Source organism: Mytilus californianus, unplaced genomic scaffold (genome assembly GCF_021869535.1).
Source record: "Mytilus californianus isolate M0D057914Y unplaced genomic scaffold, xbMytCali1.0.p SCAF_4, whole genome shotgun sequence".
Classification (NCBI taxonomy): Eukaryota; Metazoa; Mollusca; class Bivalvia; order Mytilida; family Mytilidae; genus Mytilus; species Mytilus californianus.
In genome coordinates this window covers 67,894,895-67,912,226 of record NW_026262690.1, presented here as the reverse complement: position 1 = coordinate 67,912,226, position 17,332 = coordinate 67,894,895, and the positions used below count along the sequence as shown (strand labels likewise).

General features: G+C 31.9%; 1 protein-coding gene across 1 annotated transcript in view; it reads left to right on the top strand.

Moving 5' to 3' along the window:
- Window positions 1-686: 686 nt before the first annotated feature.
- LOC127738393 (peroxisome biogenesis factor 1-like) overlaps window positions 687-17,332 on the top strand; it is a 39,496-nt gene continuing 22,850 nt past the window's right edge. The window contains exons 1-8 of the mRNA XM_052249627.1: window positions 687-839; window positions 7,199-7,333; window positions 10,189-10,272; window positions 11,141-11,252; window positions 11,997-13,042; window positions 14,464-14,587; window positions 15,687-15,912; window positions 17,067-17,302. Coding sequence (XP_052105587.1) covers window positions 741-839; window positions 7,199-7,333; window positions 10,189-10,272; window positions 11,141-11,252; window positions 11,997-13,042; window positions 14,464-14,587; window positions 15,687-15,912; window positions 17,067-17,302 — 2,062 coding nt within the window. The 5' untranslated portion in view covers window positions 687-740. The remainder of the gene's footprint in view (window positions 840-7,198; window positions 7,334-10,188; window positions 10,273-11,140; window positions 11,253-11,996; window positions 13,043-14,463; window positions 14,588-15,686; window positions 15,913-17,066; window positions 17,303-17,332) is intronic.

Genomic DNA, 17,332 nt, shown 5'->3' with positions numbered 1-17,332 from the left:
AGTTTTGAATTCAAAGCATTTTATCGTTCAAATATCAAAAGTACATTCACACAAAGGGATTGGACAAAAGGCAAAGCCTATATTCAAATCCTTTCCCATAAAAAAGTAAAATATCAAAAATACCGAACTCAAAGGAAAATTCAAAACGGAAAATCCTTTACCAAATGGTAAAATTAAAGCTCAAACACATCAAACGAGTTGAAAACAACTGTCATATTCCTGACTTGGTACAGACATTTCATTATGTAGAAAATGGTGGATTGAATAATGTACTAGTATTTGTGATTATTCATAGATAATGCATTATTGCAGTGAGTCAGTGGTGGAAACCCCCTTCTTGATAACTTTTTTTTTATTGTACATGCATGGATAATAAATACTTATCAGTGAACCCTTGCCAGTTCACTATATATACTTTAAATAAAAATGTCCAATATCATATCACATCAAAAGTAAAGGTAAAGAACTATTTAAACACGTTTAGATGATATTTACTCAGAGTCTTCTCATATTCATATGGTATATTCGTACTGGTAAAAGACATCTCGGTACGAATACAACTATGATGGTCTATAAAAAGACATTTTTAACTACTATATCCGTACGTTATGGTGAAATTCTTTTTCATTTAACATTTGGTCTTTTGACAAATCAATCCATCTTTTATTCACTCCACTGAACCGGAAGTGAAAGGATGATCAGCTATTTTTATCTTCGAGTAAAAAATTTTAATAATTGAAATGAGCTGTACAGTGGCCAGAGTGTCCCATAAAGCTGAAAAGAACTGCTTCATTGTCTTACCAAAAGAGTTATGCAAAACAACGTTAGCCACTGAAAGGGTAATCAAGACGAAACTTCGTAATCTTTCTACTTTCTGTTTCAGTTTCTCTTTAAAGGACATGTTAGTGATACTTCTCCTTCTCCCCCTTAAGTTATAAAATGTACCATCGATGTCCAAAATTACTTGCTGTTGCAAACGTGGACTATTTACCCAAAACAAACAGATAATAATAATTATCCACGTTACCTGTTACCTATTCTGTCAGTGTTCCAGCTAGGATTTCAAAAGGGCAGGGAGCCAATCATGAAAAGGGCACTTTAGAACGATGATTGATATTTTAAATAGGGCATGTCAAACATTGTCTTATGTTAACTGCAGGGGTTTCAGCTAGGAGTTTTGAGGGGGTTTAGTTTTTACGCTAGATGAAAATCAACCTTATTTTGGGTAACAGTATTAAAGGGACCATGCAAGGACGTATATTACTAGCTCAGTCTTCCCTAGAATATTTATGATGCATGGTAGGTCTAAGGTTAAGTTGCAATGCAGAGCGCAGCAGCGTTTTGTAGAATTATTTTTATTTCATTAGTGAAATGAATTGTGCATGTCAGTTAAAATATTACACTAGATCTGCAATACAGTCAGGAACAATTATACCTTACATTTTCTCCAGGGGCCAACCTGGATCCCAAAACTTTTTTCCAAGGGCCCAGTAGAAATTTTAAGGCCCTACCAGGGTATTTTTAGTACAGGTACATACTTATTAATAGTCTTGAATGTTCTTATAAAGGCAATAATATATGTTTGAAATGCCTAATACATGTACATGTAGCCCAGTGTTTCTGATTATGATAAAATAATAAATGAATTATAATAAAGAACATTGAGTTTTTCAGAATTAAAATCCATTAAACCATGTCTTTTCAGACTGTTAAACTTATATTTATAATATTATATATAAAAAATATATACCCCCCCCCCCCTTTTTTTCCATTTTACACACCCCTAGATGTAGAGTATTAAAGTATTATCAGTTTCACCCCAAGAAAGTATTTATTTTTAATGAAATAATCTTAGCAGTTAATCAAAATGAATTTCTTACTGTCTATAAATAACAATGAAATGTAACTGTTTCTTGTTAAAGGGGTTTTTCTGAATTTTCCCGCAAAAAAAGCACATGGCTTTCAACACATGTAAACAAAGCAGTCAATTTGTGATCATGGAATAGAGCTTTAATTAATTTAATTTGGATATAGATATTCAATGAAAGGTACAGTCAAGCATTGTTTTTACTTTCTTCTGGTTTAAAACTAGTTTAAAAGATCAATTGAAAAAAAAAAATCTTTGACATATAAACAACAGACGATCTACGGATACGTCAAACACAAATTGTTGTCTTTTGAGAAATATTGAAATTGAAATGCTGACTGACCGAATTTAATGAGAAAAATTATTACAATGGTCAATTATGAAGTTTACATTAACAGATTAATGACCCATCCGATGTCGATAAGCGGATTATCTGTAATCACAACTTATTGCACCTGCTGTAACTGTTAATTAGCTGAGGGTCATAAACTTGTCATAAATATGAAGACAGGTAGAATAATTGTATTTTCATCAAAATATTACGACAATAAAGGCATGGACTTAAGAAAAAGGGCAGGGCGTCTTAAAAAGGGCACAGGGCGTCAGAAAAAGGGCACAGGGTGGCACTCGGTAAAGGGCGGGCGGATCGCCCTGTGAAAACGACCTAGCTGGAACACTGTCTGTACATTCACCTTTATCAGATGAACCACTTCAGTAAGGCAATATTCTTGAAGTGTAGAATCCTTTATCTTTTGAATTTATGGCACTTCCATTTAATATAGAATTCTTCTTCATATACTTATATACACAAATGCACCACCACAACACTTTATTATATACAATGCCTGTATATACACAAGTCACAGTTAAAATCTAAAACTTGCTTGACTCGGCGATTGTCATTAGAGGTATTCCCGTAACAGTGTGGACAACCGTAGTACTTTTGTTGTTAAAAATACTGAATCATTTACCTTCCACTTGTTTGTCATCGTCTATCGATAAAAATGATTTTACTATGCTCACTTAGTCTGTCAGAGGCCTCCAAGTGAGCAGTGTCTGCACGTACCCGCATGCGGTTACGAATAGTCAAATTGCCATTCATAGGCTACGCGTACCCACATCCGGTTTTATAATAAAATGCCATCGGATCGGGAATGAAACGTGAAATATATATGGAATTTGTCGCAATTAGTGAATAAATTGATTAAAACTACTTATAAATATTTATATATAGGTAAGTGAACAGTTTTTCTCAGTTAATAAATATTCTTAAAATGGAAGAGAGTGATATACATGTGGGGAAGACATTTCAAAGTTCTCATGAATTGGAACAATTTGTTCAGAACTATCAGTCAATTAATTTTATACAATTGTATAAAAGAAACTCGGAGTCAATTGCAGCTGCAGAGAAAAGAAGAACTAGAAACACAAAAATTAAAGAAGAATTAAAGTTTAACAGAATAAATTTTTCCTGCATTCACGGTGGCAAAAAATTCCAAACAAGTTCGACAGGAAAAAGACCTAATACAAGGTATTTGTTTTAAATTGTAGTTTTAAATCGAATTTAAATATTATTTTTCATACTCTTCACTCGTTCTACACAAAATCCCCATATTATCTATAATTTCACGTTTCATTCCGGATCTGATGGCATTTTATTATAAAACCCGATGTGGGTACGCGTAGCCTATGATTGGCAATTTTACTATTCGTACCCGCATGCGGGTATGCGCAGACACTGCCAAATAATCACTTGTTACACATTTCGATACATAAAATGAAACTCTTTTCACAAAACTTTGAAGGAATTTGTTTGAAATATTCTTTATACCAGCACACACAACAGTTTCATTTTAGAGAATAATAAATGTTCAGATCTAATATCATTAAATAATCGAAAAATACATTTACACATTTGGATTTTCATTGTAAAAACTTTAAGTCGATTGGGTTAATTCACAAAATATCTTAAGAGAAAAAAATACTCCCACGTTGTGATCATTCAAGAGTAACATACCATTTATTCAATGCATAGGATTTGTTTGTGAAAAGAGTTCCGGACGATGAAAAAAAAATCTTTTTTTTTAACTGGATAATTTTCACATGGATCATCGTTTAAATCATTCAGTCATACAGAGAACTCATATGATTAGTTTGCCTTGGATATTCCAGTACTACACAACTCAATTGCCTCTATTTATGTATGTATCTGTATGTACATCTAATTAATTAAAAGACTTTTCTGTTTGTATAATGCTTTTATGTAAAGGGGAAACTGTTACGTCATGTGTGTGTGCTCCTTTTTGTCTCTTTGACCAACAATAGTTAGTCATAAACTAAATTGCAGTAGTCGTCGATATATCATTCTTGTATCACACAAATTTGGGTCTTTTACTTACAAAACTTATTTTCTTGTAACATATTTTATTATTGAAGAACGAATGTTGCCCGCTTTTTAAAATTTTTAGTCGTTTGTTTGTGTCTCATTGACATACAACCAGATCCTCTTTTCTTCGTATTTAAAAACATACAGGATGACATCAATAAGGACAAAGTTGATATATAAACTGCCGTCAATTATTGTGTGCGTGTGTAAATTGGGTCGTTTAAAAAAAAATGAATTGATTCTAAAAAAATAAATTGGAAAGGAAAAAAAATACTTTGTTTCAGAAAAAAGAGGAAAAACACTAATGGATTTACATTCAAAATTAGGGGCGAAAAAAATACGACACTAAGATTAAAAAAGCAATGTTCAGGTATGTGCATGAGAAAAAAAAACCAATCCCCCCCCCCCCTCACAAAAAAAAAAAAAAAAAAAAAAACACACACACACACTCAGAAAAGGAAGAATAGTCGGTGCATAATCATTATGCTACCAAGGGTTTTTCACAAGTATTGTAGTTAGCAGAAAAGTTCTAGTTTCCAAAATACACCAAACTATACATTTTACCTACTAGTATTTCGTGAAGTAAATGCAAATTTCATAAGGCTTGGTCCAAATAGCTTTTTACTGTCCAATATCTTGCAAGTACGAAAAAGACCGTACGAAAGTATATTTTGTCTATGTTTTGTAATTGCACAACTATTGAAAGTTGATCATGCATTCTTTCTAAAATAAAATTTTACACAAGATCAAAGTTAAAAGATACTAAGTAAAAAAATTAGACAACCGCAATGGGTTAATCGCTTTGAAGTCCGAAAAAGATAATAGCCAACACATAGATTGTAACTTTTAAAGCTAGTTAAATTAATTTTTATGTTTAAAAAACGTGCGATATCATAAAAATTGTTTATCAAAACATAACTAAAACGCAAGTAAAGAACGTTTAACTATTCAATATTAATCAAACCACAAAGGTTATTCCTGTACTAGTTTTTCGAATTATTTGATTTAGGCATTGAGAACCTTTGGTGACCCCACAGTTTAAATGTCTATAATAAATACGATGTGATAAGTGGGCATTACAGACGAACGTTCACCTAATTAAACCCACAGGTTTGTATTTGGGCCAAACTGCACCTTAAACCTGAGAAACATGACAATAAATAGTCTAAGATTGAGGGAACATGCATACATTTTGAAAGACATGCCGTATAGTTGACCTCTAAAAGTATGGAGAGCCATGGGAGCCAAAAAACGGTATTTGGGTAGAGGCCGTAATTTTATGTCCCCTGCATGGTATTGAAAGGATACAGTGCATCTATTCATGGCTCAAAATGTACTTGACAAAACAAAATAGCAAAGGAATGGTGCTTTAATTGCTGCTCTTCATCTTGATTTCACAACCAGGCTTTCAATATGGAGTAAAAGCACACTATTTATTGCTGAAAATTCAAGATGCATCATTTCTTATATGAATGAGAATTGTGATAGCTATAGGAAAAATAAATATTGGATAGTATAACAGACCACCACCTCTTTTTCTTTATTTTATCTGTACCATATGTAGTAAAAGTATGAAACATGCGCCTGTCCCAAGTCAGGAGTCTCTGGCCTTTGTTAGTCTTGTATGTTTTTAGTCCCCTACCGACGAAGATTTGATATTAGGTTTATTGATTTATCATAACAAATTACAGGTCAAGTTCAATTTTCATGATTTTAGATTTTCTCTTTGTTCAGCTAAAGCCCTTTCCCTAGAATTAAATTCTTGATGAAATACTTATTAAGGTGGCTGGGGCGTCTTAATTAAAATTCATAGAATTTTTTAATAATTTGTCAAAATGAAGTTTATATCATGCTTTTTTCAAAAATACAATAAAAAATATGGGTCACCAGACTCTTTTTCACGCTACAGGTTGTGCAAAATTGTCAGATTTTGTATAGATTATGCATGTAAAATCCAATTTTGTGTGATAAAAAAATAACTACACCATAGAATTTTAAGATAAAATGTGAGAAGATAGCTCTTATTTCATATAAGATAAGAAAAAGAAAAAATGGGGTCACCAGACTTGTTTTCTTGCTCATATTAAAATAGGTAAATTCACAACACTTTCTATTGTAAAATTACTTTATCTGAGTTATCTCCCCACCATCTGAGTTTTCTCCCCTAATTTGGCAAAGTTGAAAAAAAAATTAATCAAACAAACATAGTGTTATTTAGAAAATACAGCCGCAACTATGATGCAACACATAATTTTCTATGTTAACATTAGAAGTCTTACACATGAATTACATACATTGTACTACTCTCAGAATTTGCACATTTCATTAAAGATTTAGACCAATTGTTATCTTCTTCAAAATCCAAGATGGAGGAAGACGCCCGAGCCACCTTAATTAGTAGATTTCTGTTCAAAGGGAAATAACTCATTTTTTAAAAGACTTTTAAAAGACAAAATGACATTTTGGATTTTTTTCCTTTTCTTTGGTAAATTGTTTGAAGAATTTAGTGGTAGGTTTGTTTGTCATTCTTGAAGATATTGATTTGATTATTAGTATATAGTTTAATCATGACAAGTTACAGATCAAGTTGGAATTTTGTTCCAGTCTGATAATTTTGTACAGAGTTATGGTCTTTGGACTTAGAAAATTCACTTAAATAATCAGTTTTCAACAGTTTTTTTCGTCATGCTTGAAGATTTTGACTTGATATTTTTATGTAGTTTACACCATGACAAGTTATAGATCAAGTTAGAATTTTGTTCCACTACAATGAATTTGTAACCGGTAGGGGACTATGTATACGACCCATTGGTGGCCTTCGGCTGTTTTCTGCTCTTTGGTCAGGTTGTTGTCTCTTTGACACATTCCCCATTTCCATTCTCAATTTTATATATGGACCAAACTAATGTGACAACTTATAAATATATTTTGACAACATTTTGTAGATACAGGTGTATGAAGTACAGTTTGGCAGGGATGAACATGCTTATTTTACTGCAGCTACGGAGACAGGATACAAAGATGCAGAACTTCAAGTGAATGGAATTTATGCTGACAGACTTGGACTGAAGGATACAGAGGTAATTTTCTTAGAAAGAGTTTCAAAACAATTGTTTTTATATAGTTATGTTTGTTGAAATAAAACTCACACTTAGTAAAATATCCTCTTTCTCTCTGTACTTTTGCTTCCTTGGGCCACACCAATTTGATTAATAGTTCTTTGGATTTTCCCGCTCCTGTTTTGGAGAAATTGACTTTTCATAAAAAAAAAATTACCTCTTCCGCAAATTTTTGGTCCGCATGCTGCTCCAAAATTAGTTTCTCCTTGAATTTTTTTTTCACATAGACGCTTTTCTATTGCATACAATGCTCGTATCATTTTAAACAATGTCTGATAAATCGATTTGTAAATGAAAGGTAAAAAATCGGGATGCCAACATGCATGTGTCAGCTCATTGCCGTAGACAAGTAGTTATTGAACACACAGTTATCCGAAATGCTTCTCTTTTCAACTTTAAAGACCTGTTCTAGGATGCAAAAATTAAAAATCTTTCGTTAGATGACCACAAACACATCAATATTTGTTAGAACCATCATCACCCCCGATCCTTTTTTCAACAGGCATAGTCAGACCTACATGTATCTATCTTTTGGATGAAATGAATTGTAAATTCTCATGAACTTTTTAAAAAATCACAGAAGTATTTGATTGATGAAACCCCATATCCCCTTGTTAATCTTTTGGCATGCAAACAGAAATCTTCTTTTGTTGGGGGGAATTTAAAGAGTTCCAACGAGACCAAGGTGATGCCGTATTGTGATTGGCATGCTCATAATAATTAGGGGTGTTTAATTGGTTCAACCACTTCTAGTTAAGCTAAAGAGTTTTAAATGCATTACAGCTTTTAGGAGCAAAAGGAAAGAGTATTTTGCTCAGTAAGAAAATGCATGTGAATGGGGTGACAGGTATTTTAAGGGAATATTTAAATACATATTTACATGTATAGCAATATAACTATCTTACTCAGGACATGTCGGACAATAACTCAAAAACGCTTTAACCAATTTGCATGAAACTTTGGTGAATTGTTTTATATCTATAGACGTGAGCTCCCTTTTGTTTTTTATAAATTTTAGATTTGACCTTTCCCAGTTATGGGGGTTTTATTCATTAAAAAAGGGGGATTTTCCAGTTTTCAGACAATAACTCAAAAACACTTTCACCAATTTGCAAGAAACTTTGATGAATTGTTTATATCTATTGACATGAGCTCCCTTTCGATTTTTATAAATGTTTGATCTTACGTTTCCGAGTTATGGGGTTTTATTCATTAAAAAAAGGGTGTTTTTCCAGTTTTCGGACAATAACACAAAAATGCTTTCAGCAGTTTTCATGAAACTTTGGTGAATTGTTTATATCTATTGATGTAAGCTCCCTTTCGAGTTTTATAAATTTTAGATTTTACTTTTCCGAGTTATGAGATTTTATTCATAAAATGGGGTGATTTTCCAGTTTTCAGACAATATCTTTAAAGTGCTTTGAGCAGTTTTCGTTAAACTTTGGTAACTGGTTTATATCTATTAAGATAACCTCCCTTTAGTTTTTTTAAATTTCTGATATGACATTGAGAAGTTATTGAACTTTATTCTTTGAAAAAGCGACAGGCGTATCATGCGCTCATGGCGCAGCTGTTTATTTATATAGATTAGACCGTTGGTTTTCCTGTTTGACTTATACTTTGACCTATAATGGTTTACTTTTACAAATTGTGACTTGGATGGAGAGTTGTCTCATTGGCACTCATACCACATCTTCTTATATCTACTAACTAACATACTTCTTCTTGTAAAACTGCATCTGCAATGCTTCCTAAATATATATATGGATTTAAATGAAAATTCACACAGACAAAGCTTACTTGAAGAAAATAACCAAAATTAACTAAACCACAGTGAGACAAGAAAGTCTGATATGGTGCAGGCACCAATAAATCAAATTATATGCATTAGAGCATCTGTTGCTCCTCGTTTTTCTATGAAATAACCCAGTTATAACATGTACTTAAATTGTACAACTTCTAAATCACACAATTTAAAAAAAAAATTATACCGCTCGCTTCACTTGTAGAGCACTCGCCTAAAAAAAAATCGTTTCAAAAAATATATAAAAACAAAAAAAATTCGCCTGCTCGCCCAATATTTTTTGGAGCTTTTGTCCTAAGAGCTATTAATCAAATTGGTGTGGCCTTATCATAATCATTCTCATTTTATTTATTTTTCAAGATGCACTAGCACAAAACAAATGATTTTTAAGAATTTATTTCTTTTTTTATGTATTCTTCTTCTCTCATTGCCCTTTTTATGGTACCTAGTTTTACCATATTCTGCCAATTTGTCCCTCCAAAATACAGCCATTGTTCAAACTTTTTTGTTGAGCCTACATACATTATGAGCCTTGTATGTAGTTGAATAATGAGTTGTGTTTGTTTATTTTTCTGGTATTTAAATTATAAAATGAAATTTCTGTGTCCAACAAATTACTGTGTTAACCCAAAAATATAGTGTGTTGCTTCAATAATTTTTTCATCAAATGTTCATATTATTTGATAAAAATGATATTCAACAAATAAGTTCTTATAAATATGACATAAAATGTGCATAAAATTAGAAATTCCATTATTGGTAGTATTGAAGCAGTGTGTGAAGTCAGTATTATATAGTCAGTTTTATCATGCAGCAAAATGTTTCTAGTGAAATTGTCATCATTTATTGACTTAATTTTCCTGTTTAACATTATACATCTTTTTGTTCTCAGTAAATGTATACACAAATTATACACAGATTTCATAATATTTTATTGTACATGATATTTTAATTTGTGCTGAGAATTTACCATTCTATTAAGAATAAATTGAAAATCAAGACTGTTTTTCAGGTATTGGTTAGACCTATTAGTGCCGTGTCAAACTCACAGAAAGTTTTTATAGAACCACAGTCAGTTGATGATTGGGAGATATTGGTTTGTATATTCAGCTAAATATTATTTATCATAAACAATACCAGGAAAATGGAGAAAATATACATGTTAGATCTAGCCAACGTTTCTATGACTGTTCTTTCTCTTGATTGATTGTTGGCATTTAACACTTCTTTCAGCACTTTTGTCTTTATCATGGTAGCCAGTTTTTATTGATGGAAGAAGCCAGAAAGCTGGGAGAGAACTAAGTGTTGACAGGCTAATAATCTCTTTAGATGAACTACTTAGACTGCTCAGCAACTTAGGACTCCCCTCTTCCTCTTAAAGAGTTGCTGTATTAGTAGTTACTGAGTTTTTAAGCTAGATAATATCTACACCTCGTCAGTGTCTGTCTTTTATTTTTTTTTTTACTATTTCTATGGTATTTATGAAACATCTATTTTCTTTCATTGTTTAAATTATCCATATTATATAAGGAGTAAATTTTAAGTATTATTATATGAAGGTGATGACACTACCTTCTGATTTGAATTGTCTGAATTGAGATTTTAAAACATTGAATAATGAAAGTCTACTACACATGTATTTAAAATTTTGTACACAAAAGAAAAGGGAATATTGCTATTTGTTACATAAGACCTTAGAAAGTATATGTTTCTACCTGTATAAATAGGTTGATAGTGCTAATGTAAAGCTCATTACAGTCATCTTGGAAATAGCAGTATGCAAATTCCTCCCAAATAAAAAATGCAGAGAAAAATAAATATATTCGAGAAAAAGAGCAATCAGAAGGTGCCATGTGGAACGTTATTTTGAAAATAAAATTCTGGGTATTCTTTAGATATATTTAGATTGTTCTTTTTCACTATTGCAACCATGCTTTCAAAACAACTAGTTTTACATTATTCAGGAGCGGCATGCTCAGTATGTTGAAGGAAACTTGATGAACCAGATCAGAGTTGTCTGGAAGGGACAGGTGTTTCCTTTCTGGGTAGACAAAAACGTACTGTTTTTAAAGATTAGTAAGTTAAATTAAGACAGTAACTTAAATTAAGACATTTTAATTTACGTTGCTTGCTATTGAAAAGTTTATGAAAATAAGTGTGACAAATGTTATATGAAAAAAGATGGAATATTGGGTATTTACTAATGAAAGAAGTAAATATTGCAATTGTAGTTTGTTAGAATGGAATTCAATAAAAAACACAAAATGCACAGTGAGAAGATTTTTATCTATTGAGTGACTGTACATAGGAGAAAGGCATTAGATATAAGGAACAATGATAATCAAGAGAACTGAGTATATAAAAAATCAGGAAATATTATAAGTAGACAACAATAAAAACATTACTTTTTTTAATTTTCTTCATCATGTAAGTTAGTGAAAAGGTCTTCATTGACAACACAGAACCAACTAACTAGCTTGCATTGTACAAAAAATTGTTATATAATGTCAAAAAGAATATATAAATTAAATTTGAGCAAACCAGTAATTACGTTGAAAGCTAATATCCAGTTAAAATGAAACAATGTGAAACAAATCCAAATATAAGTGTATATTTACTAATAAGGTAAATGTTATACATTTTCATCTTTATAAGTAAATGTTAATATGCATTTTCATATTAGATTGGTAATACATGAGTCATTTAGTGCTGTTTTCAACAGGTTAATATTTTTCACCTTTTCCACAATGACAAATTTTTGCTATTGTTAGTTATTGTATAATTTAACAATGATTGTAAATAAAAATGTTTATTAACCAGGTTTAACAGAACCAAATGAAAATTGTGTGATTTTGCATGATGATACAGAAGTCAACATCTCTCCTAAAGTAAGGAATAATCCCAATGGACAAAACCTTAACCAGTCCAGTATCTCAACAGATTCTGTCAGAAAGTCATTATCCCCCATTAGAAGGAACACTTCACCAATCGTTCCAAGAAAAGCTACCTCTGTGCAATCACGTCCTACAAGCTTTAGTACTAACAATATCATGCCAAATGAAATTAGACCAAAGAAAAGATCAAGTTGGAATCCGTTCAAAATTGTAACTGGTTTTCTTTCTGCAACTGGTGGTTTTGATGGTGGAACTCATTTCTATGTTCCACAGACATCTGTGGATGATGAAGAGGGATGTGGGAATGTTTCTAGGACTCCCTCAGTTTCTCCTGAAAGGAAGGAAAGTTTCACCAGAGGTACATGTTTTGGAGGCTTGAATTTTAAATTTAGAGTGCAATCTTTGAAGGTAGATTTTGACTCCAATGATGAAATGTCATCAATAGAATCAGAAATTGATGGTATTTCAGAGGATGACTTTCGTTCAAAACTTTATCTCAAACAACCAAACATTGTGTTTGTAAACAGTGAAGACATCCAACAACAGATTAACAGTAAAAACATCAGACTCCCTGATATTTTCTATGCAAAATTAACTAGGCTAGATTCACCTAAAGATATTTATGCTAGAGCAGAAGAGGACTTAGCAAAACAGAAGAAAGAAAAGCAAGATAAATTAGACCAGTCCTCAGACTCAATTAAATCTAATAAAAGTGATAGAAAGGATAAACAGCTGAACTGTATTGTCCGTGTTGTGATATTGACCAAGAAAGGTCTACATTCTGAGCCAGAATACGTAGATTTGATAGCACACATGTTAGAGGAACAGCCTTGTTTGAGAGGACATGTGATTGTTCCAGATTTATTACGGCGGTTGATGAAGTTAGACGTGACACGACAGATTTGGTTACAGAGTATAGATGTAGAACCATATCCAGCCCTGGCATTTGATCTCCAACCTGTTACTAGTCTTGTATGTATAATATATATGAAGTGATTAAGTTAAAAATCTTCCTTAATGGTGCTTCACGATAAATGATAGATGGTATTCCTTGTTGATTTACTTTGTAAGGAGGAGATGCATAAGGGCCTTCTTTGGTTAAAAAAATAAAGTACAGATATTACAAACTCTCATGAATTGTATGACAAAATAATTCAGTCATAATAACGACCATATCTAAATGGTTTTAAGTATATTTACCAAAATATTATGGTATTTTTTTTTTTTTTAATTTTTTATGGAAAAAGACAAAATTTGCTTATTTATTACATAAGTTTGTCATTTGGAAATACCAGGTGCATGCAAGAACTGTTTAAATAATTATTAGAGATGTATTATTCATATTAGCAAAATCCATTTACTTTCATTGAATACTAAAAAGTGGCATTTCTATAGCATCATATAATGAATGTCTTGGCTCCTAAACTAAGTCTTAAGTTTTGTATTACTGGAACCTTAATGTAAATATATATGGAAATCTTATTTGAAAAGTACAAGTATAGTGAAAAATTATTGCCCAAATAAGGCCTTTATTGCAATATACAATTTTCTTTTATTATATTTGTCTCCAATTTCTTGCATTTTGCATTAACGGTTTTTCAGCTATCTTTTGTGATCACAATGATGAAACTTAGCTCTGTTTTTGTGACAATATTTTTTGGGGAACATAATATTTGTGATGTTCATGTGTTTACTTGCATATTGAGAACGAAAAAATTATGGAAGAGACACTTTAATAAAGGATCAGGAATGCTTACTTGACACTTTAATAAAGGATCAGGAATGCTTACTTGACACTTTAATAAAGGATCAGGAATGCTTACTTGACACTTTAATAAAGGATCAGGAATGCTTACTTGAATCAAATATAGTCACTGTCATAAATACTCACATATTTATCATTAAATAAATTTTTTGAAAGGATTCAAATACAGTAGGATAACTCTGCTGATTAAAATCATACTATGTAGTTCATTGTTTTTTTCTATCATTTTACTGTATTTGATTGATTGAATGATTGGTGATTGCTTCCTCAACATCCAGTGGCATATTTGATTTGAAATCATGGACATACATGATGATAGTAATTACAGAGGTATCATAAAATTTATTCAAAATGGTTCTAAAACATTTATTTTATTCAAGTGACATCATATCTATGGATGATGTCAGGATTATCATTATTGTCATGACTCAGATAATATAGCTTCTAGACTTAACTATTCATTTGTTAAAGAAATTGTAAGAAATAGAATAATTAACTTTGACATTTGTATAAAAATCTGTTATCACCACTCAATAATTGATAAACATGTTCTTTGTATAATGTTCTATCATGTTCTGATATCAGTGTGTCATTATGAAGTCCTATTGTAGATATATTTTTTTTTCAGCCAAGAAATGTGTCAAATTATATGGTACAAGAAACATTTAAGAAATGGGTAAAGGAAACAAGTTCCAGAAATATTCCTTTTGTAATGTTTCCTGGGGTCATGATAAATATGCATGTTTTCAAAGGTAAGATCGTTGTAGAAATAGTTGTTGTTTTTAATATAGGCAGTAGCTTAAAAATCACAATTTAATATTTTATCTGGTTATTAAAATATCAAGCAATTATTATTGGATGCATATTGATAAGAAACTGAACATATTTTTTTGCTTGTCCTGTTGATTGATAAGGAACCAAACATATTTTTGCTTGTCCTGTTGATTGATGAGGAACCAAACATTTTTTGCTTGTCCTGTTGATTGATAAGGAACCAAACATATTTGTTTGCTTGTCCTGTTGATTGATAAGGAACCAAACATATTTGTTTGCTTGTCCTGTTGATTGATAAGGAACCAAACATATTTGTTTGCTTGTCCTGTTGATTGATAAGGAACCAAACATATTTTTTGCTTGTCCTGTTGATTGATAACGAATCAAACATATTTTTTTGCTTGTCCTGTTGATTGTAAGGAATCAAACATATTTATTTGCTTGTCCTGTTGATTGATAAGGAATCAAACATATTTGTTTGCTTGTCCTGTTGATTGTAAGGAACCAAACATATTTGTTTGCTTGTCCTGTTGATTGATAAGGAATCAAACATATTTTTTTGCTTGTCCTGTTGATTGATAAAGAACCAAACATATTTTTTTGCTTGTCCTGTTGATTAATAAGGATACCAATGATAAGTAAGAAGATACCAATCTATGTTATAGCAGGATAAATCTGAAAATATCAAGAGAAAAATACATAAACAAGATCAACCAAAAGCCACAAGACAGGTGTACAGAACAACAAAAATGGCATGTACACACAGTGAACACAAAAAACTGAAGCTTTTGGCAATACAAATTTTAATCAAACCCAGTAGTCAAATCAGGTGCTCAACAAATGCAGACTTATACTTTCAGTACATAATGCACTTGTTTATAGCAGTATAATAACTATTTAGATTCAATAGAACCTATTTAACTGTGTTCTAAAATGCTATTCAATCACAATGAATCAACCTTGAGATGATTTTGCTCCTACCAAGAACAGCTATGTTAATTTAGCAGGCTGCCTCTTTCGTTAACTTGAAAGGATTTTAGTTTGATATAAGTAATCTTGAATAACTATTTCTTTTAGATATAAGTATAGACATGCAGATATTATTTCATGAACAGAAATTAAATGAAAGAGAGGCTGCAGTGTACAGTTTGTTGCATAGTAATAATCTAGAGGACTTGTCGTTCTTTATTAAAACTCCTGTGAGCATAGACAATGCAAAATGGCCAATACTTCCTATGTTGTCTTATATGGATGTCAAAAGTTTTGATCCATGTTTTCCAAAGGAGAAGTTTGAGGACATGGGGTATGTTTATAAATTCAAAATATATGTTCGCTTTTGTATTTGCCCTGAAAAGAGAGGATACACTGACCATCAACGCATGTAGTTTTGTTTTGAATGAAGGCACTTTCTGCTGAATATAAGTTCTTTTTTATTTGCATACAACAACAGTGAAAAGCAAGCATTTTAGTTCAACATTGTTTTATTTTCCAGACAAGTCAAATATTTTGAAAAATGTCTGTCTAGTATATTAATGAATATATAGGACTTCGCTGTATTTTTCATCTGATGAAGAAAAATATTGTGGTTAAGATGATCTTTTTGACTGTGCTATTTCCTTAACAGGCACTTATTTTGACTGGGCTATTTTATTACTATTGGTGCAGATTAGAAAAAATGGCAATTAAGAGAAAGCACCCTGAGCCAACTTTTTTTTGTTATGCCCTGCCGCAGCAGAAGGGATATTAAGTGTTACCTTTGTTCGTCTGTACATCCATCTGTCGGTATGTATGCCCAGAAATGGTTTCCGTTCTCTAACTTTAGTTTGCCTCAACCAAATGTTATGAAACTTATACACAATGCTTATTACCACAAAACTCAGATTAAGATCGAATTTGGGTGGCGTCACTTTTACTGTTCTTGAGTTATGTCCCTTTATAACGTTAATATGCAAGTGGGGGCATCATCTGTGTCCCATGGACACATTCTCCATTTATTATTTATTTTTCTGTATTCTACTGCTAAAGGGAGCTACTAGTTTGGCAGTTAACATTACACTGTAACATCGGCAGCAGCAAACACAGGCGAGATTCAGGGTTCTTAGGAAACCGTAACAAGCTTTTTAGTTAGAAACTGCCTTATCAGACACTTGTGCACTTTGATTTAGAATGAAAGTAAAATTTCTGACGACTATTTATAACTATTGGGTGCAATAATGAGGGGTATATCAGGACTAAAGTATTCTGGTGTCCCTTATTATACCCCCGCAAACAAAGTTTTGGGGGTTTACAGGAATCATCATGTCTTTCTGTCCTTCTGTCTGTTTTTCTGACTGTCTGTCCCACTTTTTGACCACCATAACTTTTGTACCATTGAACTTTAAAAGTGACTGTGACTGCTGATGCCAATGTTACAGTGTAATGTTGACTAAATTTGCATACATGACATTTTTTTTAAAGTGGAGTAGAAGAACTAGCTGAGGAGGCAATTAATTCAGTAGAGATTTGCTTGTCTTCAAAACCACTTGGGGATTCCATGTTTAGGAAGATAACTCCTGGTCTCAGAAATGGAATGATCCTGATTACTGGACCAAAGGGATCTGGGAAGACCATGTTTGCTCATGCATTATGTAGGAAGCAGGCAGAGATACCAAACTTAGCTTATATTTTAAATATTGATTGCAAACCTTTACGAGGTGAGTTACCAGGAATTGTTTCATAGAAAA